This window comes from Filicampus tigris, chromosome 8, assembly GCF_054856515.1.
Source record: "Filicampus tigris isolate MCC_2025a chromosome 8, RoL_Ftig_1.0, whole genome shotgun sequence".
NCBI classification, from domain to species: domain Eukaryota; kingdom Metazoa; phylum Chordata; class Actinopteri; order Syngnathiformes; family Syngnathidae; genus Filicampus; species Filicampus tigris.
In genome coordinates, this window is record NC_141224.1 from 7,639,632 (window position 1) to 7,661,229 (window position 21,598).

At 40.5% G+C, this 21,598-nt stretch overlaps 1 protein-coding gene across 5 annotated transcripts in view; it reads right to left on the reverse strand.

The window, feature by feature from the left end:
* mef2d (myocyte enhancer factor 2d) overlaps window positions 1–21,598 on the reverse strand; it is a 79,550-nt gene that overhangs the window by 8,460 nt on the left and 49,492 nt on the right. For 2 of the 5 annotated variants that reach the window (XM_086037790.1, XM_086037792.1), the window contains exons 4-10: window positions 15,914–16,051; window positions 10,171–10,408; window positions 8,355–8,411; window positions 5,747–5,931; window positions 5,283–5,312; window positions 3,673–3,790; window positions 1,344–1,503 (exon numbers count right to left, since the gene is read on the reverse strand). In XM_086037790.1, coding sequence (XP_085893916.1) covers window positions 1,344–1,503; window positions 3,673–3,790; window positions 5,283–5,312; window positions 5,747–5,931; window positions 8,355–8,411; window positions 10,171–10,408; window positions 15,914–16,051 — 926 coding nt within the window. Of the gene's footprint in view, window positions 1–1,343; window positions 1,504–3,672; window positions 3,791–5,282; window positions 5,313–5,746; window positions 5,932–8,354; window positions 8,412–10,170; window positions 10,409–15,650; window positions 15,789–15,913; window positions 16,052–21,598 lie in introns of all 5 variants that reach the window. The other 3 variants (XM_086037791.1, XM_086037793.1, XM_086037795.1) reach the window with 2 other exon arrangements.

Genomic DNA, 21,598 nt, shown 5'->3' on the forward strand with positions numbered 1-21,598 from the left:
ATTTACGTTCAAAACTGTTTTCATGACAACAGTGGTTAATAGAAACAGTGACATGGACGCTAGACATATAAACACTGTCACTACCTGGCACGCAACCCTACTTTAAAAACCAGAAACTTAAAGCATAAATATGGAATCAAATATTTTCAACCAAAACCCTAACACAGACTCAGAACACAAATTAAAACCCAAACACTGACTTGAAACTCAAACTTTTAGATTCAAAGCCTAATTTGAAAATCATAACCTGGTCTTCAAACCCTACCTTTGTCGACCTTTGAAAGCTCAACTACTGCTTGCTACCATAACCTAGGCTTGGTTAAAATTGAAACCCTAATTTGACATTTAACATTCTTTTTAACCTGAACTCTTGTTTGAAAGCCTAATTTGTTACCCTAAACCAGGTTTGAAACCCAAATTAGGAAACGTCACAACGTCATAAAACCTTAATCCTAGTTTGAAACCTTAATTCAAAACCCTAATGGTTTCTTGAAACGCTAATTTGAAACCCTAACCCAGGCTTGAAATCCTAAATTACAAACCCAAACCTGCACTGAAACCCTACCCCTATTTTACTACTCTAATTTAATCATTTAAAAACCTAACCTTAATTTGATACTCCATTTTAAAACACTTATCAGTTTACTAACCAAATACATAAATGAATGTAAAAAAATAAAAGCAAACAAACAAAAATACAGAAGTTTTATACACTAATTCAAAATCCTAACCTTAACTTTATACCCTAATTAAACACTAACCCTACTTTAATACCATAATTTAAAACCCGAACCCTGGTTTGCTACCCTAATTAAAAAAATCAAACTTTCATTTGATGGACTGATTCAAACCCTAATCTTAATTTGATACCCTAAATTGAAAACCCTACCTGTACTTTCAGACACTAATTTACCTAGTTTGATACCCTGATTCAAAACCCTAATGTTCATTTTATACTGGAAATAACCATAACATTCATTTTAAACCCTTTTTTAAAACAATAGTTGATACCCTAATTCAAAGCCTTTACCTTAATTTGCTACCCTGATTCAAAACCCTAACTCAAATTGAATACCCTAATCTAAAACCACGGTTTGATATTCTAATTTGAAACTCTAACCCTGAGTAATTTAATACGCAAATCCAAAACCTAACCCAGGTTTCCTGCTCTAATTTAAAACCCGAATCTAAAACACTCATTTTAGTTTGATACCCTAATTCAAACCATGATTTGATGCCTTAAATTTAAAACACTAACTGTAGTTTGCTATACTAATTTAAACCCCCCCAATCCCTCGTAAAGTTCACAGTCCGTTCGTATGTGCGTGTGTTGAGCGCCTTACACCAGGTTGGTGAGTGAGGCCAGGCTGATGGGCGGCGCCGTCTGTTGCTGGGCGACGGACGGCTGCTGTTGCTGTTGCCAGGCAGCCATGTTGCCGGGCACCAGGCCCGCCGGCGTGAACGTCTGCAGGGCCGTCAGGTCGGCGCTCGTCAGCTGGTACTCTGAAACAAACGCAAGCGCGCCGGACATCAATATGCAGCGGCGCTGATCCATATTCATCGACATCTTCATATCATATTCACGCTCCGGCTTTGAAGTAGCTACAAAGTGAATATTCATTTGCTGCCAGGAGGCTCGCGAGATTCTTAACAACATTATTCATGTTTCTTAAACGGGCCTTACTCGATGGGACGCTGACGTTACCTACCGCCGCTCCAGGCGGATGGCCACCCACCATCACGCGCCGCGGCTAATGGGAGCAAGTAGCACTTCAAACACTCATTCCAAACCGGAACCCTTGTTTGAAACACAAATGCACGATGGAAAAACCCAACTTGGAACCTTTGTAAGAAACAACCACACAGGCTTAAAAGCCTTATTTGATGCTTGCTTGAAACCCTAACAATGGCTTGATATCCTTTTAAAACCCAAACTTGAAACCCTAATTTGAAGCACTAGCCTTTGTTTTGAAACCCTAATTTAAAACTCCAAACTTCTTTAAAATCCTCAAACATCCGAATTTGAAACCCTACCTCTGGCTTGAGACCCCAATGCTTGTTTGAAACACTAACCCCGTCTTGAAAGTAAGGCCGGACGGACGTTTTTTTTTAGGCAGATGCCTATTTTTGGCAAACAAAAAAAAACGATTACAGATAAATCAGTCGATTAATTCAAAAAATATATCATGTATAAAATAACCATTTAACCCGCCGGGCCCTACTTGAAATCCTTTTTGAAACCATAGTCCAGGCTTGAAAACCCAATTTCATACCCTAACCATAGTTTCAGAAACAGGCTTATAAATACCATAGTTCGAAACCGTAACTTTGTCTTGAAACTCTAATTTGAAAACCTAATCCTCTCAATGAATGTTTGAATGTCATTTGTAGCTCTAGGCATGGCTTGAAACCTGAATTTAAAACCACAACCCTTGTTTAAAACTCTCACAGAGGCTTGCTACCCTAATTTGAAACCCTAAACTTGGCTTGAATTCTTTACTTGAAACCACAACCCTCCTTTGAACTACTCAGACAGGCTTAAAACCCCAATTTGAAACCTCAATACTTATTTGAAACCCTAAACTTGGTTTGAGACCCTTATCTGAAACCCTAACCCTAGTTTGAAGCCCTACTTTGAAACTCCAACTAAGGCTTGAAACCCCAATTTCAAACCTGGTTTGATGTGGGACAATCTCAGAATCACAACAACCAACAAAAAAAAATGGAATCCCAACACCTCTTACTTTTTCCTCTTCACCTTTGGCAACACAAACACAACTTAGCAACCCTAACCCTGGCTTGAAACCCCAATTTGCAACTTGTTGGGGGTGGCACGATAGCAGCTAGGAGGCTAACCTGGCTAGCATGAGCGCGGGAATCCCATTTGGGGGGGTTGTGGCACACACTCAGATTGACTCAACGTGATGCCCGCGTTAGCTAGCGCCGCTCGAGGCAGATGGCTCCCACGAACGCAGAGATGTGGGTCAGCTGCTAACTGGAGCAAAACAGGCACTTTCTCGTTTGAAATGCTCGGCACGCTTTCATGTCAAAAGTTCAGCGCCAATTAAACGTGTGCTCAAAGCTTTTGATCATGAGTGCATCTACATTGTCAGTAAGATTGATTTGAATAATAATAAATACATAACTAAAGCTGCCCGACAAACTCTGTTTAATCGACAAGCTAGCTTGGAAGTATGAATTTCTAAAATTATTCCAAATTATTCGTAAACATTTAAGTCCCTCTTAAACTTGCAGTATGAAATTAATTCACAACATTAAATGTTAGTGTAAATATAGAATATTAGGGGTGTATGCATTAAGTATGATGTCAATATCAAATTGCGGTGTAAGTATTTTAACATTAGCTGTATAAATACTAAATCTGATGTACAACAGCAACATCGATAACTAATCGATTATTTTGAAAATTGATTAATCGATGAGAGACCTGAAATTGCCTAAATCCTTGGAAACTCAAATGTTTTAATCCAGTACAGTACATTTGTTAAGTACGGTTCAGTTGTATTTAACTTTTAAGTACGGTAGATGTATATTTGGAACCTTTTAGGAATAAAACCTCATTTTTGTTGAAGACTCGGGCCTACTATGTTGCATTTCAAAGTTGGCTATGACGGTACACAGATGGTACCAGGTATAAAAATATAACGTTACCAGTGTTGTAGGCTGTCTGCATGGCGGAGAAGGGCGCCAGGAGGCTGGGCGTCGCCACGGAAACAACCGGGGTGGTGAGGGGCTGCGGCACCTGTGACCCGCCTAGCCGTTGAGCATTCTGGGAAGACAGAGGACAACACGGAGAGTTGAGACTGAGACTGCGGTGGATGCTAACGGTTAGCTTACGCCACACTGCATGCAGGCTCCGCCCCGTGCTGTGCAGTGACTCTAAATAAATTGACAACATACCCGTCTTTACAATGTATCATATTTATATTCCTATCACCTCGTCTGGATTTAACAAGCTCGCAGAGACTTTGCCTCTGCCACAAATTTAGCACGGGCGTGCAAAGATGTCTCACACGTCAGGTTGCCAAGGTGACACGGCGTCATGGTCAGTTGCTGTAGTGAAAAGTGCAAGGCATGCCATGCTTGTGTGTTCGTGTATGTATCCACTCTCTGGACACTTCATTAGGTACACCTGCACAATCTACGAAGATCCCAACAAGATCAGCATGCGGCACTGCTCTGTCCTATTTGCTACTTGTCACATCACTTCCTCACAGGACGTAGTTCTATCTGGATCATGACTTCTGTCCTGTCCTATTTGTTGTTGCCGTCTCCCATCCTCACAGGATGCAGCGCTGGCTGACTCACTTCTATGGCCCTGTTTCGGCCTCTGCTATCTGCTAGTTGTCGTGTCCCTTCCTGAGAGGGTGCAGCACTGCCTGGCTCACAGCAACTGTCCTGTCCTTCTGTCCGAATTATTACTCATCCCATCCCTTTCTGACAGGAGACACTACCTGGCTTACTTGTATTGTCCGATCCTGTCCTATCCTATCTGCAACTCGTCACCTCTCTTCCTCACTGGGTGTAGCCTTGCCTGGCTGAGTGCTTCTGTCCTGTCCCATCTTGTTTCACTTGCTACTTATTTCATTCCTCCCAAACAGGGTGTAGCCCTACCTGGCTCACCGTTTCTGTCCTATCCAAACACTACTTGTCGGATCCCTTTTTCGCAGTGCATGACAGTCTGCCTCACGACTCTTGTCCTGTCATTACTTCTACTGGTCGCGTCCCAGCCTAGCTCATTGCGGCTGTCCCGTCCTGTTCTATTTGTTACGAGTTGCATCAATTCCTGACAGGGTTTAGCATTGCCTGTCTAACTTCAACTGTCCTCATTGGTTGTCACATTCCTTCTTAACAAGAACACTGCCTGGTTGACTTACTGTCCTGTCCAATCTTACTTGCTCTCTGTGAACGCATGCATCAGCCAAATAAACATCAAACACACGTGCACTTACTGGGCACAGCGGAGAAAGTCGCCTGATCATCAAAGTTTTACATCTAAAAAAAAGTGAAGCGAACGTAGGCACTGGCATTAGCCTTCCATACTGTTGTCGATATCATGACTGATTTTGGTTAAAAATGAATAAATGCCCAAAAAGTTGTGATCAGGTGACAGTGACAGTCAGCTGTGTCTCTCGCTTATGTCAGACGCTGCAACCACTGTGATTAGGTCGTGACAGGCATGCGCATGTTCATGCATGTTGTGTTCACACACAATGGGACATCACACGCGCGTGCCAAAGGTTGCGGACACTTCTATTCACCTCGCTGACCAGATCCAGCTCTTCTTCTGTCTGCGCGGCGGGAGGAAACACACAAGGTGACCAGTCAAGTCAAGCATGCTGCACATGATTGACAGCTTTTATTGAAAACAAAAAGCGCGTGGTCGTCGTGACTGTGATTTTTTATTTGTCAGCACTCAAGTTTAATTTTAGCGGTGCCAGCTGTGAGGAGCGGCATGGGTCTGACTTCTGACTAAATTGTTCACAAATAAAGACTTTTAGCTCACCAACAGTCTACTTTATGAGTCATTATGATATTTTTACCTGAAAATAAACAACATTGGATGCTTTCAAAATACTTCTTGTGGAAATCTGAGCTTTGACACAAAGAAAATTGTAAAAAAAGAAAAAAAAAAAAAAAGGAAAAACTCTCTCGATAGTGGCTGTGTCGGTATTCAGTGGAAATAATTCTTTTTGATACTTCCTGCTATTTTCTTGTGTCTCACCAGCTGCATGAGGCTCTTGCCACCTTGTGAGGTGATGACCCGCAGGTCCGACTTGCGAGCGCTGACCATCTGAGGACTGGCAGGAGGCGGAGACTTGGCTGGGACCACTTTGACCAGGTTGCTGTTGTTGCCATTGGAGATGGACAGCAGGCCTGGCGAGGCCCGGGCGCTAATGTAGCCGTTAGCTAGAGAAGCACAAAGGGAGTCGGTTTATTTAAAATTATCATAATAATCTAAAATAAATTAAAATAGTAATGAAATTCATTTAGACATAACTAACAAAAAAAAAAAACTAATACAAATGAATAATAAGAAAATAGAGAAACATGGTGGCTTGGTTGTCATGGTTACAAACAGAATGAAGAATTCAAATGTGGTCCGAAGAAGAAAACTTTTGAAGAAGAACGAGTCAGTTAGGGTGGTGGGGTCAATTGGGGGATGAAAATCTGGTCGTCATGGCAATAAAACACACATGCACACACACCCCCACACACACCCACACACACACACACACGGGTGTGCGTAAGATAGCCATAGATGTTCTCCATGTCACTGCTTTCTGATAACAGTGGTGACTCTGCTCATTGTCAATCACAGACACATAGACACATACACACACACACAACACACACGCACACACACACCCACACACACGCACACGCACGAACACGCAACGTCTCTATTCCGCCTGTGTATTATTGGTGTCTTAGTGTTTGTGTTTCTGCGTGTAGAGTCCACGCGGTGGTGATGTGGTGACTCTGGACTGGGGAATGTTGGGAATGGCGTCTGACGTCAATGTGGATGTTCCCGAAGAGCCGAGCGCACAACAGCTGAGAGTCAAACAAGCACGCGCACACACACACCCACACACACACCCACACGCGCATGCAACGCACACGCACATACATGCACGGGAAAGAAAGGGGATACTGAAGGGGGAGCGGCGGTAAGGTGGGGGGTGGGGGTGGGTCCTTCCAGGAGAAGCATTAGCAGACCACAAGAAGCTTCCGGATGAACAGAGTCACCTGAGCTGCGATTTGACTTGTCCGCGTTTTGGTTTTCAACACGTGATGTAGATAAAGACAACTTTTAAAATAAGACAAAAATCCCCAGTCATCTTTAGTAGGTTTCATTACATTTGCATTGACGCTGCTAAAATTGTTCAGAAACAGGAAGCAAGCTGGACACAAATGGCCAGCATAGAGCCCAGAGGGTAAGAAAAAAAAAAAAAAAGGGAAAGAAAACGAGAAGATATCTGTTAGTGCTGGCACTGTATGTGCCGCTAATGGGCTTTAAGGGGGAAGCTCTGGCCAGCGTCAAAGTCACCTCTGAGGAGCGGTCGCGGCCAAGATCAGTGACGCCGGGGCGGGGCCGTTGCGGAGAGGGGAGATGAGGTGCAACAGCTGAGAGGGGCCCCAAGGGCGGGGGTGGGGGGTATGAACACAAGACGGGTGTTGCCTTTTTTATTGGTCGCAGTTGTCGCGGGGACGTTTGCTCTCAGCTGCTTTATACAATAAAGTCTTGACGGACGCGTCTGTACAGTAGTGCCTTGAGATATGAGTTGAATTTGTTCTGCTCATAACTCAAGACACATCGCAAAACATCAGTGCCATCTATCGATTTCAGCCCCACAAAAAAAAACCCACCAAGAACTGTGAAACTTGTTTTTGTTATCAAAATAGCACTCTACAATACTGCACTTTATAAAAACATACAATCATAATAACATACTGCAATTAAATAGAAGATGATGATTGAAAACAATTTCTGCATCATGATTTCATGATTCAATGCCCATTGACGTAGTGCTGCTTATGGTGTAACATTTAGGGACTGACTGATAAGGATTTTTTTAAAGCCGATGCCGATTCGGATGTTTAGCAGAATAAAATTCAGGTAACCGATTACTCGGCCGATTAATTTTCAGAAAACACATAATGAATAAAATAACTTATTTTTGGGTCCCTTAACACTTACAACAATACATTTGAATGTCTTACAGTACTTTGTCCTGTAGTACCTGTTTAACTTCACCACATCTGTCTATTTTATTGTCTTTTTTTTGGGGGGGGGGTTGAACATTATTTTCTCTGTCCTATGTTGTATTATGGTAATGTTATTTATGTTATTAAAAGTATATTTTAAAAAAAATAACAAAACACCAAAAAAATAAAATAAAATAATACGGATTTTTGCCGATTTTAAAATAGCTAATATTGGCCGGCTGTTTGGTCAGTCGGGCCTTAGTATTTCCCATGAAACAAATAAATATGAGACGACAGGAACAAAATCTTTGTTGTTGTCTTTTAAAATAATAGCAACACATCATACAGTAAGTGGTAGAAGAAGATGGCCGTTGCCAAGCAGTTTAAAAGATCACTTTCACTTTCTCTTATCCAAATCAAACTGTTGTTCGCCTGTCACATTCTGTCTCCTGGACTGTGACCTTCAGCTGCTGCCTGTCAACAGCATTGGTGTGTGTGTTGCAAACCAAGCAAGCCTGTTGTTGCCACACAGCAAAATAATCTGCCTTAGCTTGTTTGTTAACTGCAACAATCATTTGGTCCAGCAGGATAAAATGTGTGCACGTGCACGTCTGTGTACTTACGGACTGGACTTGGGCACGCTCCGTTGGAGTTTCCCAGATCTCCACTGAGGAGTGCGCCTGCAGACGAGGACACAAATCGGGAGCATAACTCAAGCAGTCAATCATATTAGACTTAAATAATATATTTAAATTTCTCAACCAAGGGTCTCGTTAAACAAGTATGCCATGCTTGACTATTTTATTGTGCTTGAATACAAATGAGATGGACAAAATGTCAACTAACTCATGAAACGCTAACGTTTAAACTGCACAGATGTTACTTTAATTGTTCGATAGATGCCTATTTTAACCCTCTCTTCTAGCTCAGTAAGATCGTCAAAATATTTGAAACAACTTTCTGTAAGATGCAGTGCACTAGTACAAGTTAAACCTCAAAAGTGAGCATTAAAATCTTTGCACAAGCAGAATTTCCGCATTCGATGTTTTATCTAATGGGGTGGAAGCCGAGTGCAAAATGTGATGCGTCTTTAAGGAGGTCGTGTAAGAGTAAAATATAATAAAAGACAAGGGGGGAGTAAACAAACATGTTTCGGGAGGTAGAAGTTATTCGTCTCGCAAAGAGGAGCCGTCAATCAAATCGTGTGGGCGGCACTTCACAGCCGGCTGTTGTTTTTGAAGAGGCTTTTGTTTTGGCGCTTCTTCGCTTGATGATGTTTCCACACGTACGAACCTCGTCAGTCAGCAGCGAGCATCAAAAGACATTTCTGTCAGCTTTGCGCGTCTGTGTGGAAGTTACAAAAGTTTAAATTAAAGCAGAAACGAATGGGCCCTCGCACCCCCGCAGTCGCCACACGGAGTACTCTGTGCAAGAATACCGACTTTGAAGGAAATGAAATCACACATTGTTGCCAAAAGGAGGCAACTATGAATCTCAAATTCTTCCCAAATTAGCGTTAGCATCTCAAATGTGGTTCTAGCTTGTCAGCAATTGGACAGAACTCTAGGATGAGTTTGGACCCCTGGAAATGGCCAAATTAGCCTGTTGGCCAGTTCAAACCAAAATGGCTAACTTCCTGTCTTTTCCGAATGGATTCTTGTCTTGAGATTTTTTTTTTTTAATTTACTAATGTAAAGATGACTTCTCTGACTTGGGGACATGGCTTTTTGAGACTCTTTCATGGCTCATATTGCTAAGTTGAGAAGGCTTCGGAGGATTTTTTTTTTTTTTTTTCCCAGCGGATGCTTGACTGTTTTTTTTTTCCAGCAGGTGCTTGACTGTTTCGTAGCAACCCTGGAAATGACCCCTAAAATGTCCACTTCAAACCAAAACGGCTGACTTCCTGTGTCTTTTCGGACACAGGTTCTTCAGACTTGTATGTACTCATGATAGATATTGCTCCATGTTGCTGGGTGAAATGTTGTTTAGGGGCTGCGTTTGAAAAAAAAAGTAACGTTAAGAAACCTGATGTTGTTGCATGATGTTTAGCCTTATACTATATCGGCCACCTCAAAATGGCTGACTTCCCGTATATTTTCAGACATGGTTTCCTGAGACTATTTTGTGGGTCTACTCAGGATAGACACTCCTACCAAATTTAATGATGCTGAGTCAAACTGGCTTCAGGGGCTGAACTGATTTAAAAATATGGTTGGGCGCCCCCGAGCCAATTTAGCCTAAAATGGTCGCTTCAAACCAAAAGACTTCCTGTGTTTTTTCAGGCATGGCTTGTTCAGACTTTTCTGTGGGTCTGCTCATGATTGAAATTGCTATTAAATTTCATTTCACTCAGTGAAACTGGCTTCGGTGGCTAAAACCTTCCTCAAAAAGTTTCCCGTGGTACAGCCCGCAACCTAAAAACGCAGAGGAGAGTCGTACCTGCGCTGGCAGGTCGCTGCGGCAATCCCGGTGAGACGCTGTTCCTCTGCAGGGCGGGTTGCTGTGGTGAAAGCAGGCGGGGGTCTGACAGGGCGGCATTGATGAAGGAGGTGGTGGTGACCAATGTGCCGCCCGGGTTGTTGCTGAACTGAAGGGTGGCTGGTTGTGGCGGTGGGGCGCTCTGATTGGACACTGGCACCGTGACGGGCATGGAGAAGGTTGGCTGCGGGACGGCGGCCTGGTGATGAGAGAGAAAGGAGAAGAGAGGTATTTAGAGGGTGTATATGTTTACAATGCCAGTCATCACAGTAAAAGATTGGTGGTCAAATTAGCTTCATTAGCTTAGCATCAGCGAAGCAAACAAGCCTGAATGTGGGAAAACAGTCACACCAAAACAAACAAAACAAGTCACCTTGACTGATCATCGACTAGCACATTCCGGTACTAATGTTACAAGCTAACAGTATATCGCAATGCTAATAATACATCCTACCATCCCAAAGTTATCAGTGGATTACATATCTACCAGTAATGCTACATTTATTTCACCATTAAAGATACATCCTAGAGCTAGGCATACATCCCAGCATTTACACTGCATCCCACGTTAACAGTGTTAGCATTGCTAATGCTACAGCCCACCACTTGCGTTGTACCGTGAAACAGATATAACACCGCTAATGCTAGATGTGAATGCTACATCTCATTACACCGCCAAAACTTTAAAATAATTGAACATTTTACACATTTTAAATTGCACAAAACCATGAAATAATTTTAGCTGACACTCCACGACGTACGCCTGCGCGCACACAAACATGTACAGGCGCGCAGAGTGACATTTTTGGAAGTGTTTGCCTTAAATTAAGATTTTGGTGGTTTGAACAGATGAGTCCATAAAGTGGACTAAAATGGATGTCAAGGACCATTTCGGGTTGTCCCGCAAGGTGACCCACTTCTCAGTGAAAGCAGGACTTCTATATAAAGAAAGTGGGCCAAAGCGCCCAAGTTCTGGGCTCTGTGCTCGGCTTGTACAGCCTGGGACCCACTTTGACTGTGAGGAAGGCGAGGGCACACAGGATGAAAGAAAACTTTGCTTCATTTGAAACATCAAACAATTTCTAAGGCTTCATTTCTTTTTAACTCATTCACTGCCAGACATTTTCAGACTCTGTTGTACCATAACGTTTGAAAACATTTGAAAAAAATATAAATAAGAATTGAAAAAAATATAAATAAGAATTGAAAAAAATATAAATACGTTCCTGGGATTGAATGGCTGAACTGTGAAAAGAAAATTTGCCAATGGCAGTGAATGAGTTAACAGCTTTTTCACATCACCGTTGTGTGAAAGGTATTGATATATAATGTGGGGGTGAAAGGCGACCACGAATTCCGTCTTCATAGGTAGCATCAGAAACGTAACAGAAACGGGATGGCAGTTGATTTTTTTCAAGATTTTTAAAGGTATACAGACCGTCTGAAGAGCCGTGACTTTCGTTGCTTTGGAGGTAGCAACAAACTCATACTGTCACAGTAGTGTGGTGATCTCGGTCTCAGGCGTAAGATCATAAAAGCGCTCAGGGTGACCGTGCGTGTTCCCCAGTGACCAATCACGAGCCCGGCAGTTAGCCAGCTCGTAAAATCGAACAGCGCTCGTTAAGGTGACATTAATAGCGTGATTGAGCGCCAGGGGAAAAGACATCAATCGCGATGCAAAGCGGAATCCGAGCCGGAGACGGAGTCGGTTCATGACCGGAGTGCCAGTGTCCAGTCAGGGACGTTTCCATGGCGACTGCACGCCAATTCTATGAATAGCATCACCTCTTCACAGTAGGAAGGTGTGAACCTGATGTATTAAATTGAGTTATTACAAAAAAAGTGTGTTTTCCTTGCCTGTGGTTGCCATGACGACGGCGGTGACAGCCCAGGATGTCGTTAGCGTACCTCTGGCACACCGCGTGATTATTTTTATAGCACACATGTCCATTTTCCTCACTGTTGTGAATATGCCGGATGAAGTCAACTATGGATTGACAGGATTTATTACTTTTATAGAATTATAGACAATACTGTTTTGTAACACCTCGGAAGTCAGACATATAACTTCATTTCATCACTGATGAGTTTGATATATTGACTGTTAGTTTATGATGGATAAAACAATTTCTTTACTCAAAAAATATATCTATAATTTCATTTATATTTTTAATTATCATTTTTCTTATATTTATTGTTTTACTCATAACATTTCATGTTAATTAATTTATTTAGTTTACATTTATTTTATATTTCTATTCTTATTTTTTTCTATTTATTTAAAATGTATTATTTTAAGAATTTCAAACATATGCTCATTTTATTATTTTAAAAGTTTAATATATAACTATATTATTTGATTCATTTTTAAATTGATTTTTTTAATCATATTTAAAATTTTGAAATAAAACATTATACAATTTGTTTTTAGATTAGTATTTAAATTGAACTTGTAATATACTTTTAATTAGTTGTTAATTATATTTATCTCACATTTATCTCTATATTTTATTATTCATTATACATAAAATATAATATATATTATACATTATAATGTAAAATAATGTAGACAAATATGCCGACTGTAGCTTTGTTGTTCTAAAAGACTTCTTACTGGTTAAAAAAACAAAACAAAAAAAAAGAAAGAAAAGAAACAACGAAAAGTTTCCATGTGTCGCTCACTAAGCGCAGGCAAACACGCAGCCAAGTCATGAGGAAATTGTACAAAAAAAAATTAATAAAAAATTAGGCTCATAAACACAATTTGTTGCGGCGACTTGAGCTTCGTGCACATGCCCAAAAAAATGTGGCAACACACTCCACAAACATGGCTGACATGCAAGCTGCGCCAAAGAAATGTACAAAAAAAGCACTTTATCGCTTTTATTTTTCCAGCAAAAATAAAACTAGGCAAGCTAAAGTAATTCAGTAACTTCTCTCCTGCTGCCAGAGAATCTTTTTTTTTTTTTTTTGTGGAAATGAAATTATACTAAATTCCTACGAGTACAAACTGTGAGATGATAACGTCCAAACTTTTCAACGATAATAAAATCATAACCTTGAACAAAGTCCCTTGTCAATGTGCGCTTCCTGTTTATTTTCTTTTTTTGTCTCTCAACAGCCCTTCCTTGTTTAGGCTGCTCACTGAAGTGAGGTCAAGCATTCATTAGCGTTTCATTTTTATTTTCATTTACCTCAGCAAATGATTGGTTAATTGATTTATTGTATGAGTAGAATAAATTATTTTACATATGCATGTATTTATTGTATGGTTTAATCATGTTTTAATGACTGCAAATTTCATCAACAAAACATGAGTACAACTTTTAAAAAATACATAAAGTAATATCTACCAATTTTTAACAAAATTTTATTGAAGTGAGTTGTAATTGATTAACAAAAAAATATGCAATTTTACATAAATGTTCAATGCATACGTATGTAAAACTGTACATATAAGTTTAATATTTATGTATCTTATGAGCTAATAAAACATTTAATAATAGAATGTTTTTATTTCATCTTATTCATGACAAATAATGCAATTTGAGCATCAAATAACATTTGAAGATCAAAATAAATAATTGTACATAGACATTTAACTAATAGGATGAAATAACTTTCATAACTTAATAAATTTAAAATAAACTATTTTCGTATTTCATGTAAAATAGCTTTTTAAATAAAATAATTAACCTAATTTTTTAACCTTATTTACATCTAACTGAATTATGATTTAAAAAAAAAAACAAATATTTGATTAAAAGAGGACGAATAAAAAATATATTTGTTGCTAATATGTTTGTATTTAATTTACATCACTTATATTTTATTAAGCCATTTAGTAAAACAAATGTCTATATGAACAAACATTGCAGGAATATTTGCAAATATAAATGCAAATGTTGTGCCGTCACATTTGAGGGTCCATCCACTGTAATTTCCAAGTGAATGCATAACGCCTGTCTGCCTGTCCTGCCTTGGGGGAGGTCTCCGTCTCACACACACACCATTACCATTAGCCGATGTGCTGGTGAGTATGGAAAGCCCTTTGAGCGTTTATTTGATTCGAGGACAACTTTGGCATACTAGTAGGACACCTGCAAGTCACTAGCGAGGCAAAACTGTGCACTAGTTGACAACAGTGTGCTACTAGTACTACTAGTAACATTGTAAAAGTCTACTATTTAACATCTAGTGCTTCGTAAGTATTACTAGCAGTAGCGCAGTTGTCAACTAGTGCACAATTTTGCCTCACATGTAGTTATTATGCTAGAAAGCCAACGTTGTCCTATTGTGCAGAAATATCATCAAGTAGTGGAAGGCAGAAGTGACAACATTACTGGCAAGACAGTTCTTATATTCTATAGGGGCTCTGAATTTTCTCATAAGTGAGGATAAAGAGTGTGCTACTATATGGACCTTACGGCGGATATCAACTATGCACTAGTAGCCTCCTAGACCCCACTCTAAACACCAAAATGCCCACTAGTAATTTTGTCAACCAAGGCTAGCATACAAGTAAGACAAGTTTGGCATACTAGTAGGACAAGTAAAGTGAGGCAAAACTATGCACTAGTTGTTATCTGTGTGTAGTACTATGAGTGAAGCTGATGTCTAAAAATGTTAACGAGTAGAGTTCCAAAATTTCACAAGTAGTACTAGTGACATTTATGAACGGCACACAGTTTTGCCTCACGAGAAGTCATCCTACTACCGTAGTATGCCAAAGTTGTCCTACTAGTGAGCATGTACTAGTGCATGGACTTTGAGGTGGACATCAAGGATATCAAATAACACTAGTAGGACAACTTAGGCACAATAGTAGCACAACTAACTACATGTGAGGCAAAACTACTAGTTGGCAACTGGCAACTAGTAAGACAAGTAAAAGTTACTTGATGGACATTGGCTCTTTTATTTTTTTTTAACACATTACAAAATAAGACAAAGATTCATTCACCTGCTTATTTTTGCTCAGTTCTTTCTGTTGAAAAATTGAATACTTAAGGACAAAGTATAGTAAAACAGTCAAATGTTTTGCCTGCATTTCATCTATTTATTTTTGAAAGTGTAAGGGGCCCAAAAAGAACTTATTTTATTCATTAGATTGTCTTTTTTTTTTTTTTTTAAAAAAGCAGCATTAGTAAGACCCAGATGTTCTACCAGTGTCACACTGAATTGTCCTACTAGTGGGAAAAAAAACAGTACTAGGACACGGACCTCGAGCCGCATATGGAGAATATGGAATAAATGCTCAAACGGCTTTCCATAGGTGAAGGTTACGTGGACGAGGAAGAGGAGGCGTGAGGATGGTGAATGCGAGTGCTCTGTGAGTAGAAGTCAGCCGCCGCCATCAGCAGCCCGAGGAGGCGAAAGGGCAGGTGGGGGTGGGGGGGTCAAAAGGGCGGGGTAAACAGAGGAGGCGTGGCGGTACTCACTGACAGCCTATAGTTGCGCATCATTTTATCAAACTCCTCGTCAATTTTTTTGTACTTCTCCTCAGTGCGCGGCGTGAGCGAGAAGGGCTCCTCGGGGTCCGGGCTCTCAGAGTCCCGGTGCTCTTTCTTGTTCAGAGCCTTGGTAGCCCAAATAGAAGAAGGATAGGAAGAAGAGGTGGATAGAAGAAGAGGAGGAGGAGGAGGAGGAGGAAGAGGAGGAGGAGAGGGGTTAGAGATGGTGGCACAGGTGCGAGGGTACTCACGCCGTAGCGCTTGAAGATGGTGTCCAGGTCGTCCGTCTTGTTGCGGTACTTGTCGTCGTTTAGCGGGCTTTGGTCGATGGAGTCGTCGCCGTCGGGCTCGGGGCTGTTGCAGCCGTTAAAGGATTTCTTTCGCAACGTCTGAGAGGGGGCACATTTGCATACATACACACACGCGCGTGTCATCAAAAGAATTTAAAAAAAGATAATAATAAGAATAATAGGAGAGAGACACGTGTCATCTCGTGAGCCGACAACACTTCTACATAGCGTCACACTGGGGTCATGTCAGCTGACTTCAGTGGTCTAAATTCCTAAATCTATTGTGCATTACGTCTAAAAGCTTTGTTTCAAATCCTTTCATGTACATTTTGAAATTTAAAATACAGGTATATTCAACTTAAAGCTCCTCATTTGATGTCAAATATATTTAACGTCCCTGTAAAGAGAAAATAAATATTTCTTCTAGAGAAAGAGTGTTTAAAAACACTGGAAATTTGAATGATTCAAAAATATATATATACCACTATGTCTAGCTTCCTTCTTATGCCTAAACAACATTGATCAGCGAGAATATAAATTCACTGAAAACCTAAAGCGGCCGGCCATCATTGTGTTTTTCCACGCTGCTACGACGAGGCACTCTAGCGTAAAGCCCCCGTTCTGGCTGACAAGTCAGACTTAAAAAAGTCTTTCATCTTTATCCGAGTGAAGTGTGCGCACTCGCAGCAGACAACAATGCGCTCCAAAGGAAAAGTGTATTTCGGGGGTCTATGTATAGTTAGCTTAGCTAGGTAATTTCATGTGACAATTGTGCCAAATAAACACTGATGTGAACAAATCAAATCCTTGTGCGTCACTGGGACCTGTGAAGCAACCATTCACATTCACACTGATGGACAATTTCAAGTCACGCATGTGTTTGGATTGTAGGATGAGGCTACACAAAAACGCAGACTCCACACATCCAAGACCCGAGCCCAGATTCAAACCCAGAACCTTTGACTGTGCTGTCTAAGTCCCACTTAAAAAAAAATAAATAAATAAAAATAACGGCTAAACATTTCCACGTGTGCTGCCGGACTTGAGCTGCCTCACTCCTACGCAGGAACCCGAGCAGGAAATGGAAAACATTTTGGCCTCGAGGAGGAGAAAGCACACGATTCCGACCTGGAGTAACCTTGGATGGACAACTCAATCTGCACTCGCAGGTGCACTCGGGAGCTCGGAATAAAGAAAGAAAGCTTCTCAATGACACCAACCAAAATGTTCTTCAAGCCAAAGAGTGCTAATGTTGGCTGACACAGACACTTTGGACCTGAACTTTAGCAAGCCAACACCGACTGGCACCTCATCAACGCAGCTGCTGATTGGTGTGAAAGCTGCGGCGTCAATGCGGAGGATTCCGGCTCAACCCGATTTGCCGCTGAGCTAAGAAGCTTTGTGGCCGGGTGAACCGACGGAAGGCACCGTGACCGGCTGGGAAATCTCCCGCTTTGGAAATCAATTAGCAATACTGTAAAATGCAGAAGAAAAAAACTGCTAACTTGTTTGGAAGAAATCTATAAAGAAAAAATCAGTAACAGCTTAAATTGTTTCTTTTCAGCAAAGTACAACATCAATAGTTTGTCTTTAGTAAAGTGCAATGTCCATAATTTGTCTTCTTTTCAGGAAGTGACCAATGCAGACAAGTGCAACAGAAACAGTTTGAAGAGTCTAAATTATTATTCTATAAAAACACAAATGGCCTTCGTAATATACATCTTCAATCTTTTCTTTTCAGAAAAATTAAAAAAAAACAATAGTTTGTCCTCTTATTAGGAAACAAACATTGCAGACAAGTGCCAGATTAACAAGATTGATTATAACTTTAATCTTTTCTTTTTAGGAGTGCAAAATCACTCGTTAGTCCCCTTTCTTTCTGGGGAGGGGTGATGAACGATGCAGACAAGATTAACTAAGTTTGTCATCAGGATATGATTACATTTATAAAGACATCAGCAGCTTTAATGTTACATATAAGTGAATGTATCTATTTTTTAAACATTTTTAAAGACAAGTGCAACATCAGTACCGGTAGTGAATGATGCAACTTAGGATAGTGTAACATCCATCATTTGACTTCTATATATGAAATGAAGGATACAACACTAACAATGAATTTCTACATTCTAAAAACAGTAATAATGGCATTTGTTATTGCCTTAGTTCCATTCGAAGATCCCAGGAGAGGCTGTTTAACTCTCGTGCAACATTTTTTTTTTTTTTAAATCAAATACGAAGACAAGAAGTTTATTAAAAAGAGGAAAACGAAAATCAAATCACACTAAGATATGACACACATTTGGGGGACAGCCACACAAACACACACACACACTGAACACTGGCCATGCGCTTCGCCATCCGCCCGCCATAGAGAACATAAACACTGTACACGTGTGTGTGTGTGTGTCCTGGAAGATGCATAAAATGAGCACAAACAGCACCAGGCCACAATGAGAGCTCGTGATGGATGCGTGCGTCTTCTTTGAGGACACTGAATGGACGTCGCAGGAAGTCGGCCTCTGAAATGTTTGTGCGCACACACAACACAAAAGCTGTTGATGGTCAACAGTCTTACAGCAATATGGGAAAAAAAAAAAAAAAAAGTCATGACTATATTTTTCATATCATCCAATTCAATTAGGGCTAGGCCTGAAAGATTTGGACGAATAAACTACAGTATTGGCAATTTTTTCCCTTTAAATATTGTGATTTTTTCAAGGTCCTTTTCCCATGTATTTTATTTAACAAACAAAGGCAAAAAAATGTAAACTATATTTGTAATCATTTGAAAATTACATCCCACTCTACTGCGATGCCGATTTGACTTCGATTAATTGTTCTTAATGCGCCCCGCCAACCCCGCCCACCAGCCTTCAGTCTTCATCGCTTTCCTCCGTCCATCCATCTGCCTTCCTTCCTTTCTCCTCGCTCGTCTATTCATCGGAGGCCTTTTTGCATTGTGCTCGCTCGCCTTGCCTTCCGCCGCTCTTTTCTCCTCCTTCTCTCGCCCTGATTGGGATCTGCAGCCGAGCGGATTAACACGTTGTGGCAGCGGAGGCAGCCCGCCCACACACGCGCACACACATGCACTGCGTTTAGAGGCAGTGTGCGCATATATGCTACCTCTCACTGGAGTGAAGGAATGTCAAGCCGTGTGACGAATACTGACACACACACGCACACGCTAAAGTGCTTCTAAGCATACAGTAGAGTGAAATGGTCGTATGCACTATGACCCGCACTAAGCCGAGTGTATCCGTGTGTGTGTGTGCGTGTGCGCGCGTGTGTGTGTGCGTGTGTGTGGCAGCCTGCGTGACTACATCCACACTTCATAATTTATAGTCAAAAGCACTTGCAGAGAGGCTCACGGAGGCACTGAGCGAGAACGCGAGCGAGTGCATTTGGTGACCGGCCAATTATCCTCGCCGGCGTCCTCTGGCCGCAGATTAAGCCCAATGTAAATCGTATAATTAAGTCACGCTGTCCCAACCGGGTCGGGCCGGGCTGGGCCAGGCCTGGGTGACAAAGTGACTGCTGGGGGGGAAAAAAAAGCTTCCAATGACAGCTGCCTGGCGAATGTAACGTCTCAGCTCCACTTTCGCTTAAGCTTTATCGATGTTAAGCTGCGGGGCTTGGCACTTCCTGTCAATTTGTAATTTTATTTATTTACTTATTTTATTTTTTGGGAAGATGTGGACCTTATTGCTTCGGAGGTGGAAGCATTTCTATAAAGGCCTGGATGTCTTATTAGATTCTTTTGGGAAATATTTGGAATTTAGACAACTTTTATGGTTTTAGGGTACAGTTTTACCTTGATTTACAAGATTGATGGCCGCCATGGCCGTGCTCGTAACCCAAAACACTTTTCAAATCATCTTTCCTTACTGAAAAGAATGGAAATGCCATTTATCTGCTCCAGTCCTCCATCCCATCCATAAAAAAATACCAAAAATATGCTTTGTTTTCTGTTTTATTATGGAAAAGATCACTCTATAATATTGTACTAACATAAGTGAATAGAATGTTTAGTTTTCGGTTTATGAATATGATTATCTATACACGTGTATCATAGGGGCATGTCTGTTTATATTTATACTTGGTTTTTTTTGTTTCTATCTATAGCGTTTACTTTGTATATATGTAAAATGAGCGTTTTTAGTTTCGTTTTTATATGGGTTATGCTCAGGTATATGTGTGTATGTATTTATGAATAACCCACCTTAGTATTAATAGAACATAATTTCCAATATTTTATAGTGAACAAGGGGTTGGGCTTGAAAAGTTTTTTACTTCTTCCTACTCCCCTTGAACATATAAACTTTACTGAATTAAGATAAGTACTGACTCTATTTTGATTTTCTGTTTTGTTTTTTGTTTCCTTCGTGTTTTTCATGTTGTTTATATGTTCAATAAAATCAAAATCAAATCAAATCAAATGTAAAGACAATTTGTGCATTGTGGTTCGTTATGACACACGTTGTCCACCTGGGGCCGTATAACACAGACACACATTATACACAAAGAAGAGTTTCACAACGAAGTGACTCAGTAAGCAGCGTTCTTTGCAGGGGATAAAGAACACATGACAGCCAATATTGTTACATTATCTGTCTACATGTGTTGCTTCACTCTACTGGTTCAAATATCTGTTGCTTAAAGTGTCATAACACCATGACTTTCAATTACTATTCTTTAGCTCATCTGTAGCGTTTTAGTATGTTAGTATGAAGTCCACAGAGATTCTTAAGGCAAAGTAGTGTGGTGGTTATTATACGTAAACTTCAACTGTGAGAGAAACAAGTCGAAGCGCCCTTTTTGAAGAATAGCTCACTATCTGCCAAACTGCTATTTGATGTCAAGTGAGTTGAGTTTGCTGCCACCGCATAGTGCTCCTAGCTTTTTGAGAAAAGAAACATGTCAAGCAGAAAAGTCACACTGATGCTAATATTTTTTGCTTTTGTCACACCTCAAACCATAAAACTACAAAACCAAGACAGAGTAAGGGCTTTTGATGGGAAAATAATCATTTATTTATAGATATACAACTAGGCAACGTGCAACGATGATTCATTGTATAGCTCGAGTGCGGCTTTTTTACATGGCATTTGCCATTCACTCCATCTTTTCTCACAACCGCAAACCCACTTTCTCCCACGTACCGCAACACACACATCACTCTGTTTATACCATACAGACACAGTACATTTTCTGGTCGAGTGTCACGTGCCCAAACTTGTCGGACTTCCAACGTGTCGGCTCATTTCACTCCCTCATAATCAATATAACAAGCTGGCATTCAGCCCCTAATCTTCATCTTCAACTTAAACACTATGCTGACCACAAATAAAAAGTAATGCAATGATGCCATCTACTGGCGTCTGTTCATCATTTCAGATATGAAGAAACTTGAATTTCACAGATTAGCAGGGTGAGCTCCTCTTCCACAGCTACCCGTTGAAAAATGTACTTGACGATTATACTCGTTGGCGGCAATCAATTGTTGGATTCAATTGTTTGTTTTTTTTAATGTATAGATGGGTCAGGTTAAAGTGATTCCGTTACTAATGGTTAAAATGTCATCACTTCTCACATTTATTTACTGATTAAAAAAAAACTTTACAATGACGCAATTGTATCCTAAGT